Source organism: Plutella xylostella, chromosome 5, assembly GCF_932276165.1.
Source record: "Plutella xylostella chromosome 5, ilPluXylo3.1, whole genome shotgun sequence".
In the NCBI taxonomy this organism is placed as follows: Eukaryota; Metazoa; Arthropoda; class Insecta; order Lepidoptera; family Plutellidae; genus Plutella; species Plutella xylostella.
In genome coordinates, this window is record NC_063985.1 from 1958364 (window position 1) to 1983083 (window position 24720).

The 24720-nt window shown below is 41.1% G+C and overlaps 2 protein-coding genes across 2 annotated transcripts; both read right to left on the reverse strand.

Moving 5' to 3' along the window:
- Positions 1–4508: 4508 nt before the first annotated feature.
- Positions 4509–7110, reverse strand: LOC105390221 (GPI mannosyltransferase 4). The gene is made up of 3 exons (XM_011561496.3): positions 6793–7110; positions 5762–6701; positions 4509–5599 (listed from the first exon to the last, which is right to left on the reverse strand). Exons 1-3 carry the CDS (start codon positions 6956–6958, stop codon positions 4756–4758), a joined length of 1950 nt encoding a protein of 649 aa, XP_011559798.3. The 5' UTR covers positions 6959–7110; the 3' UTR covers positions 4509–4755.
- Positions 7111–9080: 1970 nt separating this feature from the next.
- Positions 9081–23439, reverse strand: LOC105390228 (histone deacetylase 6). Its single transcript, XM_048633359.1, has 19 exons — positions 23267–23439; positions 22963–23106; positions 22357–22446; positions 21897–22027; positions 21441–21624; positions 20363–20565; positions 18440–18508; positions 18027–18219; positions 17677–17736; positions 16898–17088; positions 15295–15545; positions 14607–14688; positions 14109–14255; positions 13664–13787; positions 13082–13309; positions 12067–12192; positions 11389–11518; positions 10090–10913; positions 9081–9901 (listed from the first exon to the last, which is right to left on the reverse strand). The coding sequence occupies exons 1-19, from the start codon at positions 23267–23269 to the stop codon at positions 9650–9652; spliced, it is 3432 nt and encodes a 1143-aa protein (XP_048489316.1). The 5' UTR covers positions 23270–23439; the 3' UTR covers positions 9081–9649.
- Between the last annotated feature and the right edge of the window lie 1281 nt (positions 23440–24720).

Consider the following 24720-nt stretch of genomic DNA (forward strand, 5'->3'; position numbering starts at 1 on the left):
TGTCATAGCTATAAGCCGAAAGTATGACCGCCCACCTTTGTAATCTACTCGCGGCCATAGGTGGTACGCCGGATTTTGATCCAAAAATACTAACTAATGGTTTGTGATCCGTTCTAAGTAAAAACTTTCTACCGTACAGATATTGGTGAAACTTTTTAAGGCTGACTATAATCGCTAAAGCTTCCCGCTGTATCTGAGCGTAATTTTTTTCCGCGTCGCTAAGCGTCCTAGACATGTACGCGACGGGGCGCTCCCCGCGCGCGCCCGGCTGCGTGAGCACTCCGCCTACCCCCTGCCCGCTTGCGTCGCACGTTAAGATTAACGGTTTATCCTCATCGTAGTGTGCTAATACCTCCGAGCTAGCTAGGACCCTTTTAATTGTATCAAAAGCCTCCTTGCACCTAGTACTCCATACCCAACTAACATCTTTTTTTAATAATTCATACAATGGTGCTAATATCTGACTCATATTTTTGATAAATTTGCCATAAAAATTAACCAGACCCAAGAATGACCTTAATTCGGCTACGTTTTCTGGTGGCGCCATCTCCACCATTGCTTTAACCTTCTCCGGATCGGTTTTGATACCGTCTTTTGATATTATATATCCGAGGTATTTCACCTCGTCCACCATAAACTCGCATTTATTTTTCTTCAATTTTAACCCATTTTCTGACAATCTACGCAGGACCTCCTCTAACGATTTTAGATGTTCCTCAATATTCCTACCTCCTACGATGACGTCATCGATGAAAACCCCCGTGAAAGGAATGCCTTTTAGCAAATTTGAAAGGGTCCGCTGAAATATCCCCGAACTGGATGATAGGCCATACACGAGCCGTTTGTACCTATAGAGACCTCTATGTGTGTTTACTACCGTATATTTTGCTGACTCATCGAGTTCCAGCTGATTGTACGCTTGGGATAAATCGCATTTACTGAATATAACCGACTTATTCAAGGTCATTAATAAGTCATCGAACCTAGGCAACGGATATCTATCGACCAACAAGGCAGGGTTAAGCGTGATTTTATAATCCGCGCATATTCTAAGTCCACCGTCCGCCTTACTCACCGGCACCAGCGGCGTGGCCCAGTCCGAGCAGTCCACCGGCTCGATGACGCCGTCCCGCAGCATGGCGTCGAGCTCGGCGTCCACGCGCTCCTTGAGCGCGAAAGGCAGCGGGCGCGCGCGGCAGAACACCGGCACCGCGTCCTCCCGCACCCGCAGCCTCACCTTCCCGCCAGTGAATCTACCCAGTCCGCCGCTGAATAGGTCCTTATGTCTGGAAAGTAACATGTTCAATTCTTTACCATCTGCCAATTGATTACATTGTTCAACCATATCTGTGCTTGTTAACAAAGGCACCTTCAACTCAGTTAACCAATGCCTGCCCAATAGCGATGTAGTACCACCTTCAATTACAAAGAGCTCTAATTGTTTTGTTATGTTGCCCCATTTAACATTAGGCTTAATTAAACCTAAGGGACGTACTCTGCTACCATCATAGAATTTTAAAACTAAATTATAGCTTTCCAACTGCCTATTACTAAACAAGGAATCATATGTTTCCTTACTGATACAACTTATGGCCGATCCTGTATCTAATTCCATACGTAATCTATGGCCATCTACATTTATGGGTAAACTCACCGGCTTGTAGCCACTCAAGCAGAGTTGGTTTAACTCCTCTTCACATTCTGCTGAGTCATCCTCTTCCTGGGCGGGTACTCCTTCATCTAGATGATGCAGAGATTTGCTCTGTTTGTATCCTCTGTTTCCCGCCCATCTGTGTCCGGCGCGCTCCGCCCACGCGGGGCATACACGCCGTAGGTGGCCTTCTTTACCGCATTTACTGCAGATTGCCCTTCTGAATCGACAGTCTTTTATCCCGTGGCTGCGTGCGCCGCACGCCTCACACTGAGCTGATTGATCAGCACTTCGAGCCGTGTCCGGCGAAGCCCATCTCCGCGCCCCACTAGGCCCGCGGCCGTAGGAGCCCTGCGCCGCCGAGCCGGATGGCCCGCGCGCCCGCGATGACGTCAGCGCATGTACCGCGCTGTTGCTATGGGCTGAGGCGCCGCCGCCCCCTGCACCCATGACCTCCACCGACGCCGCATCGCGCTCCGCCGCCTCCAGTGAACACGCAATCTTAACAGCTTGGCTGAAACTCAGACTGTCCTCCGCAAAAAGTCGTTGTCTAATTACGTCACTTTTTAAACCACATACTAACTGGTCCCGTAAATTGTCCTCTAAGTTAGCACCGAAATCACACTCACTTGATAACTTTTTAAGCTCCGTGTAATAATCTTTAACACTTTCGCCGCACGATTGCCTCCTTTGTCTGAACCGGTAACGCTCCGCCATTATGGAAACCTTTGGTTGCAGGTGATCTTTCAACGTGGAAATAATTACATTGTATTTTGTTGATGATGGCTTCCCTGGGCTTAATAAATCGCTCAATAGCGCGTACGCCGTATCACCAATGACCGTGATAAGCATAGGCACTCGATCCTTTTCTTCAATTTTGTTGATTTGGAAATACATTTCCAATCGCTCCACGTACCTCGCCCAGTTGCCACTCGCGACATCAAATTCGCCGATTCTCCCCACCGACATTGTTGTGATTCGATGCCCAGCTGATTCGTAAATAATTCTAATTACTTATACTGAAATGCTTCCGCGATATCGTTGAAAATCCTCGTTAGCCAATGAAGTAAATTAAACAACGTCTTATGTACATTACGGTTTATTCCAGAATGAATCATATATGGCCCCTACCCACACAAGCTCCTTTATTACTAATCTATATCTACCTACATTACATACACTACAATTAGAATCGGTTAATATGTGTCCAAAATGGAGATTCATACCCTGTTTTTACCCCTTTACCCAACCTTAGGGGTGAGATAAAATTTTGAAAAAAATGGGACCACCTGGGAGCTCAAACCAATACAAAAAAAAAAAGAATTTTCAAAATCGGTTCATAAACGGCGGAGTAATCGGTGAACATACATAAAAAAAATGCGCGCCAACGAAAAAGTGTAGCAAGTTGATACGTCGGCCTCCCGCAATGCTAGCGCGCATACTGACCGCTGCCAGACGTATGGATACGTACCTAGCAAACTGTTTGCCGAACATCCTTTGATCTGGCAAGAAAAACCGACACCGATGCCGAACACTGGCGAACACAAACACAAACAGGCAAACAATGACAAACACCCATCCACACGTCAGTGTTTGCTGTTTGCTGTTTGCCATTGTTCGCCGAGCGTGTGGATGGGGTATAACGAAACAAATACATTATTTGTTTCATAGGAGACTTTCCATTTCCGGCTTCATATTTCCATATCCGGTGTCTACCTACCGTTGTACCAAATTATTTTACGGGCTTTAAAAGTGTGTACTAGGCTCGAAAACAATACTTACATGTATCGCTGATATCGTAATCGGATGTTGTATGTTTTGCGTATTAGGCACATACCTACCTATTTTGGTGTTTTCTCGCCATGTGTCAGGTTGTGTGGCACTAGTGCTGTTGTACTCTCACTACTTCACTACGTGTCGTGCAAACACTAGCCTAGGTACTCAGACGGCAATGCAGCACTTTCTGCGCTCGTATCACAAGGTACCAATACGACTAATCACAGGCCTACGAATAGCTACGAGACAGCGTGAGTCCGTCCGCCATTATTATGATGTTTCTTCACATGTGAGCAATACTGAGAAGTAATACAAAACAATATAATAAAAATATGTCTTTTATTGCTTAAAATTCAGTGATTTTACACGTACCTAAAGTTAATTCTCGCTTAGGTGGTAGGTACCACATAACATTAATATTTAGAATTCAAGAGAAGCGTTATAAAATGTAATAAGTTACCTAGGCACAATGTGATCTACGCATACCTAGCGTTTAATACAAACAAGGTAAAAACATTACATATTCAGATAATATTATTTCACAATTTAAAATATACAAATAAATAACATTAAAAAATCACTAAAAGCAATTAAAATGCCTATTTCGATAAAACTGCAATATCGTGCAATAAATTTCATGTATACGTAACAATTTATATATCCTACCTATACCTAAATTTACAGAGATTCTTTAGTATAGCGTATAGGTACATTCGGTGGGCAGTGTAAGCACATCTAAAAGCATTTATAATTTAATTTGTCGGTTCGGTTTTCACAATAGAATTGATAAACTAACATTATTTTTTACAGTCGGTCCACATTAAAATCATGAAACAACATTTATATGAGTAAATCATCATTTAGGTACATAATATACTGTAGTCTGTACTACTTACTCACCACCCGGTTTCAGAGAGCTATTGACTCACTCAAAAATTCAATTGACCAATGGCACATTCTATAACAAAGTAAAGCATAAACCTCCTATTTACGTAAATTATAGTGTAGAGTCTGTTTTAAAACTGATTGGATACTAAAACAAGTACAATAGGTACCAAAGTGATTGTTTATAAATTGAGATTGCAGTTTGTGATAAAAGTTTATACATAAAGGGTAAAGATTAGTGTAAAAATAAAAATAAAAATAATAATATTAAAACTATCAACAACAATCCAATTCAAAAAATACTTTGCAACAAATTGTTAAAATCTCAGAAATGAATATTAAAATACACATTGAGCATTATTTACAGTAAAATCAGATCTATAAACCGATTGCTCATCACAACACTTTCTTTTTTTAAACATTCTTATGATACTTTTATAACATTAGGTGTTACTAGTTGTATGTACGCTATAAATTTTATAACAAAAACGTTTAATATAGCATGAGATTCTCTGTATCACATTAAGATCTACAAGTTCAGGTAAAATATCTGTCTTTTCGAGACAATTTCTATCACTACGACTGGGGAACTGAGGGAGAGCCTCTGAACAGAAATGCGGGTAGTACGAAAATGCCTCAACCAGTTTGATGTATGGATATTTACTCGCTTCAAGCTCTATATCTCGCTCTAACGAGCACGGCGTCGCGACATAGAACCTGTACTTGCGTTGCCGTTTGTGCAGCAACATCTCTGCATCAGTTAAAACGTAGTCTATGGTCTCTAGAAGATCTTTAGTCGGCATCGAACCGAATTTCATAATAAATGTCGACGGAGAGAGTCGGTATTTGTGACCAGTCGCGCGATTAGTCCAGATTCTCTTAGTATCTTCTAGCTGGAGTAGATACGTCGGTATACTGTAACTATGCGTCGTGATCACGTGTGTGTGCATGCCATACGTGCTCTTTATCTCGTAGTGTAGACTATTCGTAAACGGGTAGATACCGCCTTGATGTATAAAACCATAGAACAATGTTAGGAGTAAATTTAGAATATACCAAGTGTAGAGGAGATAGTTTTTGAGTTTCTTGTAGCCGGGTCCATCAGTCTCGTTGCTCTGCAAGTGGTTCCCGTAGAGGTAGACGAGGGGCACGAGGATGGGGATGATGAAGCGGGCCTCCTGGTGCGGGAAGGCAGACAGGATGGCCACCGGGATGGTGACGGAGAACAGCATCAGTCCTGTGATGCTCTGTATTCTGGGCAGCTTGCTGTACTGTCCTCGCATGAATCTGGAATTATAAACATACTGATTAATACAAGATATTAAATTAGAGAGCTAGTATATTAAATTGCAACTTCAGTACAAGACTTTGTTTAGGTATTTAGTTTAGCTTACTTTATTTAATTTCTGTTTATATTTGCACACAGATAAAATATCTAGCTAAACTTACCTATAAACATTGGACAGGAAATGCAAGATGGCAATAGCTCCAAGCACATTGAACAGCAATGGCACATTGACAGCTACATGCATCCAGCGCGAGTGCAGGCCGTGGCGCGTCAGGTTCTTCTTGTCCATGTTATACCGCAGGAAGTTCAGCGGAGTCACCACCCAGTTGTCCCAGTTCACCTGCATCGAGTCCACGTCAGCAAGCGTCAAGTACCCATAGTACACTGAATCAACTATGACCATCACTATGAATGTTGGTATCCCACAGAGTATAAAAGTGAAAATTCTAAAGTTGAAATCCTTGAATCCTATTACTTTAGAGCCCAAGCCTCTGTGTAGCCAGAAGAAAATGGGTGACAGGGCAAAGCCAACAAAGGTGGGTCTGTTGAAGATGCCCACCACCACCAGGGTGGCCAGCACTATGACCCTGTTCAGAGAGTGCTCGGGTAGATGGGTCTGAAGTTTGAAAAGCTTCACTTTCTCCACAGGTGTTTTGGCTTGTTCATACTTTTGTCTCAAGAACTCATCATGATAAATGACTTTATCTGAGAAGGACATGCACTCGGCTACAAACAGGAGGAGCATGGAGAAAAACATCATCTCAAACGTGTTGGAGAAGCTGCGGCAGCAATACACTAGCACCACATAGGAAGTGGCAAATATTTTCAATCGGTTCTTGTAATTCTGACCGTATAATACGCATATTCTGTACAGGCAGTAGTCGTTAATGAACGAGAGGAGGCAGATGAACAGCCTCGGTATTACAAGGAGGTAGTAAGGAGTTTTCAAATCGATGTTGAGATAGAACTTGGTGTAGGGGTTTATGAACCGGATGAGGTACAAGGGCGGGCCCACGAGCAGCTTCGGGACCAGGATATTCCGCACGGGGAACTGAGGGTCGAACTCCCACGTCTTCGAGACATCGATTCCGAAGATATCTCCTGAAATTATGGTTAAAAAATAATAGGTTATTTTTTGTGCTTACAAGTACTTTTAAGTTTCATGAGACTAATTAGATGATTAGTTTATTACCTGCGATAACTTCCACATTCTGAAAGAACTCATCGGGGTGTAGATAGCCCCTCTGCGGCACCACAGTCAGCAGAAACCGGAGACACACCAATAACCAGTAAGAAAGTGGCAGCTGCACTGGATTTTTGAATGAAATTGCCTTCAGGATATTAGATTTTAACAACATTATTTAATAGATCATGAAATTCCAATATTTAATTTAATTCATTCCTATTATTATTGTTTTGATTTGAAAATTGGTGAAAAAGGCGAACAATAATTTAAAAACATTGATTTTGACGTTTTTTGGCAGCTGACACAGACCATTGAAATATTTTACTAGCGCGACGCCGTTATTATTATTCTGAGATTTTACTAATCAATCTCTTTCTCTAACTCTAATACCTCGTTTACATTCAGCCGTAGTGATCAGGGAAGTGAGCAGGACGAATGTGTAAACGCGATACTTCTCATGCCGCTGCCATTACCACTCGCGCTGCCCGGCGCTTACCAAAAAGACGGTTTTTTTGCGGAAGTCAAAAGACCGGCAGTGCGTGTTTACATTCAGCTCCGACGCTCAGTACTCGCTCGTATTTTGAAGTCTGCCATTGACTATATTTGAAAGCGAATTTAACTGCTCTCGATCCTGCTGTAGCAATATTTAGGGAATTATTGCCGGTAGCGCGAGGGGCAGCGGCAGGCGGCAGCCCAATGAAATGGGGTATAAGATAGCATTACTTACCGTTACCGGTACCAAAAGTTAGTAGATTTCGAATTCCCACTATCCTTCGCCATTACCGACGTAGTGATTCAATAGGACTAGCGATGAGATCCGTGTAGGACTGTAGGTCATAAGAGGTGCTAAATAATAGGACGGAATATAAACAAAGACAAACATTGAATGTTAACATTGTGTTTATTAATTTCATAATGAGAGGTTATTATTACAATGGACAACATTTCATTTTCTTTACCCTATATTTTTATTAGCTATTCGGAAAGATTATAGAAAATTAGTGGACCCGTATTTTTTTATTTTGTATATACATTAATTTTTGCATGTTATTTTTTAACTTTAAAGTTTATTATTTTAAAACCGGAAGTGAAGTCACATATTAGGCTCAATTTTTATTTTTGTCTATTGCCTGAGTCTCGAAAAAAAACATAAATGACACTGACAAGTGACATTTAAACTTTGTTTACATGCCAACCAACAAATGGGTCATTTTCAAATGACATTGATATTTCTGATGATGGAAAGTAGGTACTTATCATGTAAAAAATAAGCAGAAGCATTGTTTCAGCTGTGTAGGCGGTGGCATGCTCTGGGACATATTATATAGAGGTCATCTGTTAATAATAGATAAAAAAATAGTCAGAAAGTGTCAGAACAGAATTAATGAAAATGACCCAAATAAACAACAACGTCACGATAAAACGTCAAATTCAATCAAAAATGAAAGTGACAGTTACTTTGTTTTTAAATCTATAGGCTTTGATCATCAAAATGCATCGCACCTGATGCATGACGTCATCAGCACTTTTTTACTATTTTATGATTTTCTCGAAAATGATACATCCAAAAAATACAAAAACATTTTTTTTGTGTCCTTTAGAGCTAAATCTCGAAATGGTTTTCGATTTATAGCAGCTTTAGTTTTTTGAAATGTTGTCCATTTACAAGAATAATTCGACATAATTATTTTCGAGGTTTGCTACGTATTTAAAGTCAAAATGATGATTTTACAAACGTACACCAAATGCTTGCATATAAATATTAAATGAACGCAGAAAAAGGCGATACAGTTAACACCGATGTTTGTAACCCATGGCGACCATTCACGGGTAAAAAACATACCCAAATATTTATATGCTAAATGACTAAAACAAAAGTCAAATTATACGACGCGACGAAGCCTATAATATAAATAGAGTAATAATTATGGCGTGTCAGTAAATTAGACTATCATAAAAAAAATTAAAATATAAAATTAATAATGCCTTTACACGAGTATTGGCTATCTATGTACAAAAAATTAAATGGGTACATATTTTGTGCCAATTATTACAGTGCATAGTTAAACAAGGTACTTACAACGTAAAAAATACCTCTAATTATCAAAAAGCACTTCATTGATTAGGTACATGACAATAACTGATGTCTACTGCAGAACACTATCAACAAATTACATAAATAGTTACCCTGGTCAAAGTATTGTAAATATATCAATCATCGTTAATATTTCTGTTAAATTATCAATTTCATTCAATTAATTTAAAATCTAGTAATCTAGTAGTTTTTTTTACCTACTCGTTGTTATTACTGTTACAAAATGCAAGTTTCAAAAAGTTATTTTGCCTAAACATTAATTTAATCAGTGGGAATTAAATGGCATGCATTTGTACATATTATTATTTTGTGAAAGTGACTGTTATTGTACAAAAATAGACACCGTAATAATAGAGTATAACTATGTAGAACAGTTTACCTACACCTATCGTAATGTTACAATCCAAAAATATAGTGATGGTTGTGACAGAGGAGCATTGAGCATATTTGTATCCTGTAGCCTGATTGGCTAGTTTCGGTTTAATAGTGACCATAGCTGGCAAATCGGTGTCAGTATGAAATGCTAAAGCAAAATTTTCTCTAAGAGTTAGCACTATAAATAGAACTAACTTGAATAGTAATAGTTGGTACACACACTTTTGTACATAGTCAAAGTTACAAACAATACAAGTTTGAAAAGACGATTAATGAAATTGACAAGGTACAAAAGCGTATAAGTAGCTACTTATGAACCTGTAAACTGTACAGAGTCTGACACATTATGTTTATCTGATATCGATATTCTATGCCCTGTTTACAAACACACCCTTACAAGTCCCTGCCCTCATCATCGGACCCTCCACCCATCTCCACGTTCTCACAACTATACGGCCACGGCATGTCTTCGCCGAACTTGCAATTATGAGCGTTATTCTTAGCGTCGTAGAGTAGAGCGTTGTCTACATAGAACTCGCACTCGTTACACCAGACGGACAGGTCTAGTAGAGAGATGCAAAGCGGGTGTGACGTCGCCCGGAAGTGGTCTTGCATGTGGCCGTTGACAAAACGCGCGCACGCCGTCTGTGGAGAAAATAATAATAACTTAGTCTGTGGACAAACGAGTTGTGAGTTGTGAGGTACATATGTGGGTTGTAAGAAGTGCACCTTGGTGTACCTGATTTGACTTGTTCAAAGTGTAAGGGCCTTTAGGTTCGTTTTCTATCTCAAATGCGATTAGCATAGCAAAAAGAAATAGTACCAATACTTACCACATAACAGTGCAAGCAGATCCAATTCTCGCCCACATTCTCGCAATTGATACACTTGAGTGTTTGTTCGAACTTCACTTCAGGGGGTATCGCGAACAGGCTCTCCATGTGCGGACACCACGCCATCGGCACTATCGCAAACATTCCGTTTTCTAAGCGATCGCCCCTGTCTTCATCTAATAAGTCCTGTAACGGGTTACTCTGTGGTTCGGCCTCCTTGCTCGCGCTCGCTTGCGGTTGTCCTTCTTTTGAGGAACCGGCATCGGGGGATTTGCTGCTTTGGCCAGTTTCAGATATGTCTTCAGCCTCATCGTCCGTCCCGCAGTGTATGCCGTCACTGCACTTTGGCTTCTCTATTGCGAGGCCAGACAAAGCTTGTTCTATGGAGCCATCTAGCAAGCTGTCGCTTTTCGTTAAGCTCGTCGATTTAGAATCGTCTAAGCTTGACGAGGATATTTCCGACAGTCTCTCTATCTCACAAGTAGAATTCTGATCTTCAGTGACAACCAATCCGCGGCTTGGGAGCGGCTCCCCTAACACATTCTCTATTGGCAGCGCAAGTTGGAACTTGAGACTTTTCCAGTATTTCTTGTGCGTTCTTATAACGTTGTTTATGCTCTCGACAGCTGACCAGTGGTAGGTCGTTTTGGGGTTGTAGTAGTGTAGAATGGGGTCGCCTAGCAGCGCCTTGGTGCACATGGTCATGGCGTATGAGATGGAGGTGACGTTGTAGCCTCCTTCTAGACACAGTATGACGCGGCCGCCCGCCACGCCGCGGAGAAGATGCGTCATGCGACCGTAGCATTCTGGGGTTACGTTGCAACCTGAAACGTTTATAACAAGGTTAATTGATGTAGAGTGGCTTTTGTAAGAGACAAAATGTAGACAGTACATCAAGTTTTCGCCCTATCATTGGATTAGCCACCCGAATCAAATCATTAGATATGTGTAAGATTCTCTTTTTCATGGCGACTGGATGGCGCAGTGGTGATTGACTGCTGTGCGGAGGGTATCTAGATAGACAAGACATTTGTTCTCGCTTTTGCACGTTTTAAAAGTTCTGTTATGTAATAATGGCAATAACCCTCCAGTCTTGTAGGAAGTCCATATCCTGCAGTGGACTATCGATATACTATATGTCATTTTTTAAAGTCATTATAATGAATCGTCACTTGGTGGTATCACTTTCTCCACAACGCCAAAGGTTAACTGGAAGAGATAGCTTTTAGCATTAAGTTCGCTATGTACTAATTTTATTATGTGCAAGAAATTATTTAATAATAATAATGGTGATCTCACCTCCGAGCGGGTCCCCGGCGGCGGCGTCGAACCCGGCGGACACGAGCAGCAGCCCCGGGTTGTACTCCCGCAGCACCGGCAGCACCACCTGTGTGAACGCCGCCAGGTACTCCGAGTCGCCCATGCCACGCTGTAGAAATAATTATATAAGTAGTTGTGAGGTCCATTTCATGATAACTTGGTGTAAACAGCTTCGAGAGTGGAGATCATGATTATGATAGCGTATGATGCCTTCTAGTTGGTGTTCAACCGACCTTAGACAGGCAGTGGTTGAATGCAAAACGTGACAGAGTGTTGTCGCGACATTTGCGATATGCCCATGTTCGATAGTGGACGATTATTAGCTGACGAATATAAGAGCTCGGTTACGGACATACAGTGCTCCAAAATTAATAATGCGCATAGAAATCTTTGACAGATCGGTTGTTTTCGATTATGTGACACATGATATTGACTCCTATTTCTTTCGAACAAGGTGCAAAATGCAAGTGTTTTTTTAAGGCTCTTACGATTTAATGATTCGGGTGTGAAGATCTGCATGTGCATTATTAATTTTGGACAAGTGTACAATACCTCTTAAAAGTTTCTATCCAGTGGTCGATTATAACTTTATATAATCCACTACATAATTACCTTACCAGGATATATCAAACTTAAGTAAATAAAGCTCATCCATACCTTGTTCCAAGGTATATTAACATTATAACCCAGGCCGCGGCCCTCGCCCGCCATGGTGTAGTTGGCGTCGGTGGAGTGCGGGAAGAACGAGCCGTTGTCGTACCGGTGTAGCGATATATACAGGATCTGCAATATTATATACAAAATTAATTGAATACTATGAAAGTATAAACTGTTTTACTATTCCGCATCGTAAAACAGTTGAAGGTGCTTAGTTAGTTAGTTTCCGCTGCAAATGCGGTCGGCAGTTGCGGTCTGCAGCGCACGGACCTTTAGGTAACCTAGGATACCTATTGGTATTTCAGCGATAGCTTGCATGGCTTAATAATCTACTTACTGTAAATAATCATTCACATAAAACAAGAACACAAACTTGTAACAGAGGCTACTTCAAACCAGTACATGTGGAATTTTCTCTGTAAACTTCCTGGAGACAGCTAAAAGGAACCTCCGGACCAAAGCTCACTTTGCTAGTAGCAGATCAAGATACTCACATCATCCCTACCATACGTTAGCGCCTGAGTTCCATTCCCGTGATGCACGTCCCAATCTAACACCGCTACTCTTTTAACCCCGTGACTCTTGATGGCGTAGTTAGCCGCGATGGCCGCGTCGTTCAGAATCTAAAATCTAACTAGTCAGACTTGACTAACGATACTTGCACTGTGTGTGAGCCCCCCCAGATGTTCACTTATAAAATTGTAGCCTACATAGATCAACTATCATACTATAACTACAATACCAGTCAACGCTGCATGGGTCCATTATCAACGTAGATAAACGATTTGACATAAATACGGCGCTGCGATTGGTGGAACCGTGTTTATCGACGTCGATAATGGACCCGTACCACAAAGACCCGATGTCCCGATTTGACAAAAATTTAACGTAAACAACACGGCCGGATCACTATCTAACTATCACTACCATTACCAGCCAACGCTGTATGGGTACATTATCGATGTAGATACGTCGATAACGGAGCCATACCACACACACCAAGAGAGATACTCACATCATCTCTACCATAAGTGAGCGCTTGCGTGCCATTCCCGTGATGCACGTCCCAATCTAACACCGCTACTCTTTTAACCCCGTGGCTCTTGATGGCGTAGTTAGCCGCGATGGCCGCGTTGTTCAGCTGACAGAATCCTGAAGGTGTCTCCTCGTCAGCGTGGTGGCCTGGTGGCCTGACTACGCAGACCCCGCTGCCGGCGGTCCCGTTGAGCACTGCGTCTACTGCCTGGGGGTAAGGGTTTTTATTATCAGGTTGTACATACAACGAATAAAATGTCATATTATAAAAAAGGCATGGATGGATGAGTGCATAGTGCCCCCGAGATATAGTTTTAAAATCGGGCCAATATTGATTTCACATTCGTAGCGGGACGTTGACAAATACTAGATTAGGGTTGTTACCATGTGTAGCTGCCTAGGATGGGTAGGACGTATATACGGAACAGTTATTACGTCAATAGGGAAGGCTCATTGCAGAAATTAGGTCAATACGTGTTTCTCGCTGTACCTGTAGCGTGGACCCACTTTATAAACATACGCTTAAAAAAAGTGGTCTTATGCTATAGCATAAGCACTATACCTGTAGCACGGAGCCGGCTGCGATGGCCGCACTTTCCAGCGTGTCGGGGTGGAAGTACACCGAGTCAAAAGCTTCCTTCTGACTGTTGAGGTCGCGCAGCTTTGTAGTGGACAGCTCTTTTAGTCTGAAAATAACAGCCGAATGAAGAATCAATTGTTTTTAGCCGACTACGGCGAAGAAAAGGAGGGTTATTATGTATGTATGTATGGATTTTTACGTTTATATGTTCAAAACTACTCATTGTTATTTGACAAATGAGGTATCCTTAGACGCGTCTGGATTCTGCGGTCGGTATAGGATATGTGGTTTCATACTATATCCCATTCCACGGGGAAAGAGATCTGACAGAACCCTTATACATTCGAATAAGGGTAGTTTAGTGCAAACTGTAATGTTACACAATTATCGTATGAAGACGGCACTTCCTAAACAAACTTAAATAAACCTCTTCAAATGCTTCTCTGTGTGCACAGCTAATATCTCTTCATCAGTAGCTCTTCTTGCCGTCAGCTCCAACACTCGCGAGAGTAGACCGAAGTCTCGATGACGCTCGTGGATGCGCTGGATGCGCTCTGGGCACTCCACGTGGTCACTGCAATGTAAAGATTGGGGCATGGACTTCAGAGTGATATGTGGAAGTAGATGGACACTCTACGTGGTGACTGCAATTTAGGGGTTAAGGTGTGGTGTTTAGAGCGGTTTTTGAGTATAGGACGCCTTATACGGCTGTGACTGTGATGATAAACTGCTATATAAATACTAAAATAACACATGAGTTCGTAATTATTTAATAAGATAAGAAATTGACTTGCTGAATGGACACACAAACCCCGCGCAGACAGAAACTCTGGCCAGTAACCATTGATTTTGAAAACTATTTACCAACGAGAGTATATAACATATTACATACAATGGACCATAAGGAGTTATATAGGAAACTTACGGTTCACATATATTCCTGTGCTTCAGCATAGCCTGGTCGTACACGTAGCACACGGCATGTTGCGGTATCGTTAGATCGGTCACTGAAACAAACGAACGGACCGATTAGGAATAGTCTTTCGTCTTCATCGCTGAACCCCATTAGTTATCTTGTTATGTTTGTATTTAGATTTCACTTTTATACTGGAATTCCTACGAGAAAATGTTTTAAGACAAAGCGTATCTGGTGGGTGCAAGTTTACAATCATATTAAATAAGATTCATGTAGATTTAGACTGACCTCTGCTCACCCGCAGTGGGTCTGTTATTAGGTTAATCTTCTGTTCTTCGTGAGGTTCGTAAGACGCAGACGGTATAGGCGCAAAGTGAACCATTTTAACAAAATATATAGGTATAAAAATAAACAATAATAACACTCGTAAAAAACTGACAAATAATGATGGAAATATAATGTACTCTGTGATGGTGTGATGATGGATTACAAAAAAAGAAGCACAAAAAGAACTTGAGAATATCAAGGTCGTTATTCCGAGAAACAATCATTGGTGCCATGATTACGACAGGCCCAAATGATCAAACGATAACTATGAAACGTTGATGAAACGTGACTTGAACTTGCTTATTTACCCCAATAAAAAATAGAAACTGGCAAAACTTAAAAACACACGTTATTTAAAAAAACAACTCACCCATCCTCAAGTGATTCAACCTCTTCGCAATATCCTCCTTCGTCTTATTATCTTGCACGGGATAGCAGTCTCTCGTATCAAACTTGTCTGGCCTCGTCTCGTCTCCCTCCCACCTCACTGTCACTGTATGTTTCTGTTTCGCTCCGTCGCATACGTTGGGTATTGAGTCTGTGCTGTAGGTGTCTTGGTAGTTGAAGCAACGCCAGTAGGGTTTGTGTGTGTAGATGCAGTTGAGGATTGATTCTCGGATTCTGTTGGATGAAATGGCAGGTTTGTTAATTATTCAGAAATATGCTGCACCAGTAAATAAATAAATGTAGGTATCTAAAATGGACAATCCAATCCCTCTTATCGCTGATCTAGGAACCCAGTTTTGCGGAGGGTCAGGGATTATTTATGATGTGGCAGATTCGCATTATTATACAAACAGCGTTACAGTCCCCGCTGCACACCATTTTTATCTACGTAGATAAAAGTCACTATTTCGCGATTTACGTTAAAAACAGTGATTCGATTGATGGGCCGTGTGTTATGTGGTATTATACGAGTATGTACGTAAAGGATGTTGCGATGTAAAATCCCTAAAATCAGTATCAACATACTCGTCACTCGGCTCCTCATAGTCCCCTGTAGGCGGCGCGTGCGCAAGTAGAGCCCTCAACGTCAGCGCGGCGCCCTCGGCCAGCGACGCGGGGCAGTAGCCGCCCTCCAGCACACACACACACACAGAGAGACATACATACAGTTGCAGCCATGAATGGTAACTATGTGACATGTCAACGCGCACTAGACATTAATGGCATCGCGCGGTTTTTCCAGCACACACACACACACATACTCATACATACAGAGAGAGAGACACACGCATCTACCAATGATAAGTGTGCTTGGAGCGCGTTCTTGACGCATTAGACCAATAGCGGCCGAGCGGCATAGAGCGCACCAATGGCGTCACGTCGCGCGGTTTTGATACATTACAACCGCATCCGGAGTCTTTAAAAGTGTCTTCCGGTCATTTATGTACGTACCAGTGTACAGCTAGCGAAATATGTACCTACATTATGTGTCCTTGACCATTATAAAAACCACTTACTCGTCACAAGGCTCCTGGTATTCCCCCGTAGGCGGCGCGTGTGCAAGTAGAGCCCTCAACGTCAGCGCGGCGCCCTCGGCCAGCGACGCGGGGCATTAGCCGCCCTCCAGCACGACGCAGACACATACGCACACACACACTCACGCACACACACACACACACACACACACACACACATGCGCACATACACACAGAGACACAGACAAATACACACGCATCTAGCAATGATAAGTGTGCTTAGAGCGCGTCCTTGATGTATTAGACCAATAGCGGGCGAGCGGCATAGCGCGCACCAATGGCGTCGCGTCGCGCGGTTTACATACATTCCTGTCGTACCTAAAGGATCCTAAGATGTGTTATGCTCATTGATCAAATTTTGAGTATGAATGTATGGCACTGCTGCGACAGACATATAGGGGGCAAAATGACAGTCGCGCGCGGCCGACGACTGCCGCGATGCACGGAATAGTAGGTACCTTTAATAAAAACCTAAAATCAGTCTCAACATACTCATTACAAGGCTCCTCATATTCCCCTGTAGGCGGCGCGTGCGCAAGTAAACTTCTCAACGTCAGGGCGGCGCCCTCGGCCAGCGACGCGGGGCAGTAGCCGCCCTCCAGCACGACGCAGACTGACGGCGACACGGCCAGCAACATGTGAGTTAGGTGTGCGTAGCAGGCCGGCGTGATTTGCATCTCGCCCTGTGGGTGAGAAGTGTGGTGAATGTGGTGTTGGAGAGTGGAAGATATCGGTTTGGGTGAAAGTAAATATATCTTATAGTTATTTATTTACATCATCATCATCACGACCCATTACGTCCCCACTGCTGGGGCACGGGTCTCCTTCTAATGAAGGAAGGGTTTTAGGCCTAGTCCACCACGCTGGGCAAGTGCGGGTTGGTGGACAATTTATTTACAAAGGTATATTTATTTGCAGATTATTCCAAACAATCCTTACTTTTTTTGTCGTCATTCTCGTTCATTATAAGTTTCTAAACCCATCTCCCAAACACATACCATGGGCCTCCTCCTAGACTGTGATATGTGTGGCGATTTGGCGATATCAAACAACAAGCACATTTAAAATCCAAGGTACCGAGAGCAAATATTAGCCCCGGCCGGGATTCCAACCCAGGACCTTCGGTAAAAGATTCACATGAAACCAATTAAAATACCTTTTCATCGCCCAAAGCAGCGTCGTACCCCGCAGACACTAGCACTAGTTGTGGCGCGAACTGAAACGCATAGACAACACGTCTACATTACAGAGTGAAGTCAAAGATGGCGTACCTCCGGACATCCGACCGCCGCGTCGTATCCGGCGGAAACGATGATCACTTCCGGTTGGTACTGCGTTTGGAAAATAAGGTTTGTGTTAGAATGTGAATGGAATTTTTGTAACATATACAAAAGGGAAGTTTATTTATGAGGTTTTAGTATTTGAATCTCATACTTTTTCAAAATGAACTGTACAATACTTCTCGTCTTAGCGAAAGGATTAGCTAGTCAGATTACCGCCGTTCTCTGACTGATTAAACATCACTTTGTGTCTGCCTACCGTGTTTTATTCCAATTCAGAATATTGTACAATAAATAATTAAAATAAATAAACAAAATAACAAGAACATTCCACCACCTACCTCAAAAGCCATAGGCAACAGCAGCTGATGCCATATAGCCACATAGTCCCCATCAGTCATGCCGGTCTTGTTGAGCGGCACGTTGAAGTTGAACCCTTTCCCTCTTCCACTACCGACGTAGTTGAAGTTGGACTGCCGCAGGTTCGGCCAGAAGGAACCGTGCTCGTAGCGGTGGATTGAGAAGTATACTACCCTGGGAGAGGAAGATTAAGTTGTTATTGAAGTGATGATTTGTATTGGTAGTGAAGTTATTGCGTACTATTGGTAAGCAAAGCTAAAGTAAACTAAATTAAAGAAATATGCAAATTTTGAAATCTAGAACAAAAGTTGTGATGATCTATGAGCTGAGTCACCTTCAGCTTATCCCTTTTACACTGTTTAGTTCAAAAAGTGAAGGACTCTTGTTTTCTCACCTCGGGTCATCATAGAACATCTGTTGTGTTGCTTGCCCATGATGCACATCCCAGTCTACTATTAGTATCCTGAAACAAATAAATAATAAATTACTTACTTTTTTAGTGGGTAAACGGACAAGCTAGTTTAAAATAGACCTAAATAAAAACACTTTTAGTTTGAAATGCTTGAAAAAATAATGGACAACATTTCATTTTCTTTACCCTATATTTTTATTAGTTATTCGGAAACTTTATAGAAAATTAGTGGACCCGTATTTTTTTATTTTGTATATACATAAATATTTGCATGTTATTTTTAACTTTAAAGTTAATTATTTTAAAACCGGAAGTGACGTCACATATTAGGCTCAATTTTTATTTTTGTCTATTGCCTGAGTCTCGAAAAAAAACATAAATGACACTGACAAGTGACATTTAAACTTTGTTTACATGCCAACCAACAAATGGGTCATTTTCAAATGACCTTGATATTTCCGATGATGGAAAGTAGGTACTTATCATGTAAAAAAATAAGCAGAAGCATTTTTTCAGCTGTGTAGGCGGTGGCATGCTCTGGGACATATTATATAGAGGTCATCTCTTAATAATAAATTAAAAAAATAGTCAGAAAGTGTCAGAACAGAATTAATGAAAATGACCCAAATAAACAACAACGTCACGATAAAACGTCAACGTCAATCAAAAATGAAAGTGACAGTTACTTTGTTTTTAAATCTATAAGGCTATTCTATTCTATTCTATTCTCTGTGGGGGTGTAAGTACCTGCACCTGGCTCTCTCTCGATCTATAAGGCTTTGATAATCAAAATGCATCGCACCTGATGCATGACGTCATCAGCACTTTTTTACTATTTTATGATTTTCTCGAAAATGATACATCCAAAAAATACAAAAACATTTTTTTTGTGGCCTTTAGAGCTAAATCTCGAAATGGTTTTCGATTTATAGCAGCTTTAGTTTTTTGAAATGTTGTCCATTATCTGGGACCTTTAGAAGTATCGGAAATGTAATTAGGTACCTTTTAACCCCCAGTTTATCTATGGCATGTCTAGCCGCGAGCGCTACATTATTATAGAACCAGTAGCCACAGGGCTCGTCGCGCATGGCGTGGTGGCGGCGGCCGCACCAGCGCATAGCCATACAGTACCTCGCCTTTCACTATCCGCTCTACCATAGTTATGTAACGTTCTAACCTCTAGTTAACTAATCCCATAGATACAGATATGGCAGCAGTACCAGTTTTGCTCACTACAGTAGTTCTGCAAGGTACAATCCCCGCAGCACGGGTTCGTTATCGACATAGATAAAATAAGCTTTATCCCATGTCGTTATAAATACAGCGCTGTGATCAATGGAACGCGTATTAAATAAGTTTAAGCGGAGCCTGATCTACCAACTCTACCATAGACACCGTATACATAAACAATAGTCACCTTTGAACCCCCAGTTTATCAATCGCATGTCTGGCCGCGAGCGCCACGTTGTTGTAGAAGCAGTAGCCGCAGGGCTCGTCGCGCATGGCGTGGTGGCGGCGGCCGGACCAGTGCATAGCCATACAGTACCTCGCCCTTGACTATCCGCTCTACCATGACTATCATAGTGTGTAACACAATACCTATGTATACATTTTAAACCCCAGCTTGTCGATCGCATATCTAGCCGTCAGCACCACATTGATATAGAAGCAGTAACAGTTTTGCTGACTACAGAAGTTTCTACCAGATGCAGTCCTCGCAGCACGGGTTCGTTATCGACGTAGATAAAAGTCACTATATCGCGTGTATTGAAGTCACAAAACGATAAAAGTCACTTTAACCCATGTAGCGATAAATACGGCGCTGTAATTGGTGGAACGTTCATTAACGCAGTTTTTCGATAACGGGCCCGGTCGCGGAGCCAAGTCTACGAACTACTAAATTACCTTTGGACCCCCAGCTTGTCGATGGCATGTCTGGCCGCGAGCGCCACATTATTATAGAAGCAGTAGCCACAGGGCTCGGCGCGCATGGCGTGGTGACCAGGGGGTCGAACTAAAGCGACGCCATTTTGAATCTCGCCTTTGACTATTCGCTCTACCATGTCTATGGTGCTGCCGGCCGCGATTAGGGCTAGCTCGTGGGTGCTCTGTGGGGGAGGTTAAATATGATTAGAGAAAGTGTAGTGGGCTGTACTTTTGCCCGCTTTAGTCCGTGGCCCCACTAGGCCAACTGTTACCTGCCAGATACTGCGATAGTCAGCGCTAGTAACGCTGCAAACTAGCAGACTGTGGACACTCCATTTCAAATACATATATGGAAGAGCGTACAAAATCGATACGCCGCAAACTCTGTCGGTCGCTAACAGCCTGCCTACTGGGGACACGGCCTTACGGGGAAATTAGGCAGCCGGTTATGAATGAATAGGGAAGGCCTCTGACCAACATTGGAGCATATTGAAACACCCAATTATCGTTGGCGTAATATTAATCGAAAATATATAAGGCTTTTTAGTGTGTATGTCAATAACAAAATATCTACGCCAGATTAATATCATCTATTGTAAACTAATCATGAAGAAAACTCGCAGGATTAAATTTTATAACCACATTAGATAAAAATCTTAATTAGTAAATACAGGATGGGAATGTCTCTATGATCCGAAGAACGAGATGAATGAAAAATGTACTAATCACAAAATAAACTCTTACATTCCAAAAGTTTTGTAATTTGCCTACTGTCTATTTCATCACAGAAATAATTACACCCTGTATCAAATGTATATTTGTCAAAGCGAGAGTATTTTACAAGTGTAAGATAAGAAGTCTACAACAGTCATAAATCTAATCATTTTAACCTTAGTTCTCTCTCAAGTGATAAAGTCAGTAACTGTAAGGTTCACTGGTAATTACTTATTTTGATGTAATTTGATATGTAGGAAGATAATACCCTGGATTAACATAAGGGAACTTGCAGACAACAGAAATCTCTGTATCAACCTTTCTTGCTTTATTTTGTACTCACCGGATGTATATAAATGGCGTCGAACTTGCTGGACACTTCTTCCAGAAACTTCTCGTCATTGTTCTGATGCGTCGTCTCTAGTAGATCATACACTGAGGGTGAGTGCAGCGACAGTAGCTCCTCCTTGGAAGCGGCGCGCGGGGCGAACTCCTTGCACTGGCTGATGAGGTCCAGTTCACGACATCTAGAAGTTCAGAGTTAGGAATGTAAAGTTACATTTTTGGAATATTTCATGCTATGGTGGGGAGAAAGGGTTTTAAATAAGAATTCATCTGTTTAGCAGAACTTACTCCCCAGACTCTTCATAGGCATTTGAATTCAACTGAAAATAGCTTATTTTAAACCACAATTATTTGCCCACCTTAAAATTACATTTATTTAAGTGGTCCTAATGTCAATCAGATTTTTCAGCACTATGGTGTGGTAAAAGTAGCAACTTCAGTAAGCATGCAATACCTGTCAACAACTGCAATGAGTCTCTCGGGGCACTCTGGGTAGGTGTCATCCCACAGGCAGCGGTGCTCAGCCATGCGTGGCTCTGTCACAAACCCGGTGGCGCCCTTCACCTTCAACTTGGACTCCATTGCCTAAAACACATGGGTTATTACCATCAGTATGAGCGATAAGGAGATGCTATGAAATTATATTATTATGTATGATAGGGATTTAGAATAGAATAAAAGAATAGATTCCCACTTTTTTTTTTAAAGTGAATACAAAAAACATCACACTTGTGTTCAGGTTTCAGGAGATAAACAGATTTTCATGTGTCTTTCTGACTAATCCTACCTAGAATTGACCTGTTTAGATGTATAGTTACTGTAAAGACAGAATAAACAAAGTAATAAGGGCAAATTCAATGAAACCATACAAAAGTTTATCATAGTATGCATATAATATTTGAGTAAATACTTACAACTTGGTAGTGGTCCCTCAGAACTGTGTCTACAGTTTGTTTTTTTCTCAGTTGTGCCTTTTTCTTAGCAGCCAGCACCGATGCCGAAGGCTACACACACAATGTATTCAAATTAAACAAACTTGTATTGTATTTTAAACAGTAAGGTTTGTGTAAATTGTGTAACTCATTGTGAACAATACACCAATGTAATAGAGATCATTATTATTATCTGGCATGTATATGGAAACTCTTAGTGAATATTTTATGATCTGTAATTATGCATTGTTGAGATAAGATAACTCAAGTAATTTGCATGTAACTATAATCCTACCAAAGTTAAATACAAGAAACAGACTCAAAGTGGCAGTATGTAATATACTTATTTACAAAGGTGAAATTTTGTTAGTGTGTGTAAGTTTGTTACTAAAACTGAACAGATTTTGATGAAACTGTACAGTAGTAAAATTTATACATCAAAGTAACACATAGGGTATTTTTATGGTGGAATTTGCACCGGAAAACCTTATAAGGCGAAGCGAAATTCACTATAAAAGCTACAGAACTTACACAATGTAGCTGTGTAGGCAAAAATGGCTCTCATGTAAAAATCAAATGAAACCATACCTTCGCTCCAGCGGACATAGCCCGTGTCTGAATCTTGGCCTTTCTCGCACCATTCCTGGTGACAATGTTGGACGCAGGTGGAGTGGACTTCTTAGCTTCACCGGCGGAGCGGCGCGCCTGCGTCGACGGCGGCGGCGGGGTCGACTGGAGAGCGGGAAAATTACCCGTCAGTATACAATTTAATGCAGAAAGTGGTGAATTACGGGGAATATTACTAAAATAGAGCAACAGCCTACTAAACCCACGTTGATAAAGCGCGCCAACAGTAAACAAAAGATATCACTTAAAAATGCTTAAAACTCACCATATTATCTCCTCTTGCAGTAGCGGAGAAGGTGTTGGGTCAGTATATGGTTTCGCTATTGTTTTATCCACTACAACACAGTCATTTTCACATGAATTGCAAAAATACAAACAGTAAATGGAAAAGTAACTTTTCGCGTTTGTTGACGTTTTGTTCGATTTGTTTTGTAAAGTTGCCGTCTTGAATATTATTCGACCATGTGAAAATGTGGTGGAATAAAATTCTCAGAATAAATATTAGACCTCTAATGCTTGGCATCCCACTTGGTTATTCGCATGGAAGTACTTATTTCTTCCATGGCTATTCATATTTGTATATTTGTCAATATTTGTTGTATGCTTTATTTGACAAATACTATGTAAGAAAATTCGGCCGAATATACTGTCACATGCATGGAAGTAATAATACAACAGGAATGCGCACTGCACCAAAAAAACGAGCCGACAGAGATAGTCAGCACGGAGCCCTCCATCTCTTTCTATTTTTGGGGACCATAATTTTAGGTAATTCATGAGACATCACTTCTAATCTATCATGGCGCGAATAGGTGTCGATGGTCTCAAAGTCACCTATTATTCGAATAATTCGATTGCAATGTAGGTACGAATGTATTTTGGTGATATGACAATTGAGTAAACAAATGGGGTGAAGGTAAAATTTGTATAGATGTGTTGTTGCAGCGCAAACTGCAATGTAATATTGATATGTTTTTTTGTACAGGTAAATAAATAACTGACAATGATAAAAAGTCTTAGCAAAATCGCACTCTTTATTCTCAGGACTTTATAGTTCGACTGTAACGATAATAAACACTTGCGATCAATCGGGATTTATCATCGGGTTTAAAATGATGAAAATTTGTGGGAATTACTTGGAACCACCTTTGCTATGTTTCTTCATTGGAAGGAAAGCTGAAATTTGGGAAAATATAATTTTAAGTAAGTAAATATAATTAAGTTGGGTGTAGTGTTGACAAGAAAGTGTCAAAACAGGTTAACATTAAACGCAACTATAGTGCCACAAACTTATCTGTTCCGGTGAGAGCGAACTAAATTGGTCCATATAATCTATGTCAATATGAAATTCATTTAGTAAGTAATGAGGTATGGACCAATTTAGTTCGCTCTCACCGGAACAGATAAGTTTGTGGCACTATATGTACCTAAAACGTGTTTACTCTGTGGGTGTTCCGTTTACATAATCTAGTTGATGAAAATCATAAGATTTAAAAAAAAAATATCTCAACCTAAGTGCTTCCGCCGGTTTTAAGCTTGATAAATTATCTTATAATACTCATTTCTATCACCAAAAAAAATCAACAGCTCATAACTCTTTACCAGCCTTATAAGATAACAGCCACAATAATACCTAATGATACCTACTTAGGTATAAAATAAAACAAAAAGTTGAATGAAACAGAATTGTCCTAATTAATGGAAAGTGATTCAAAAGTA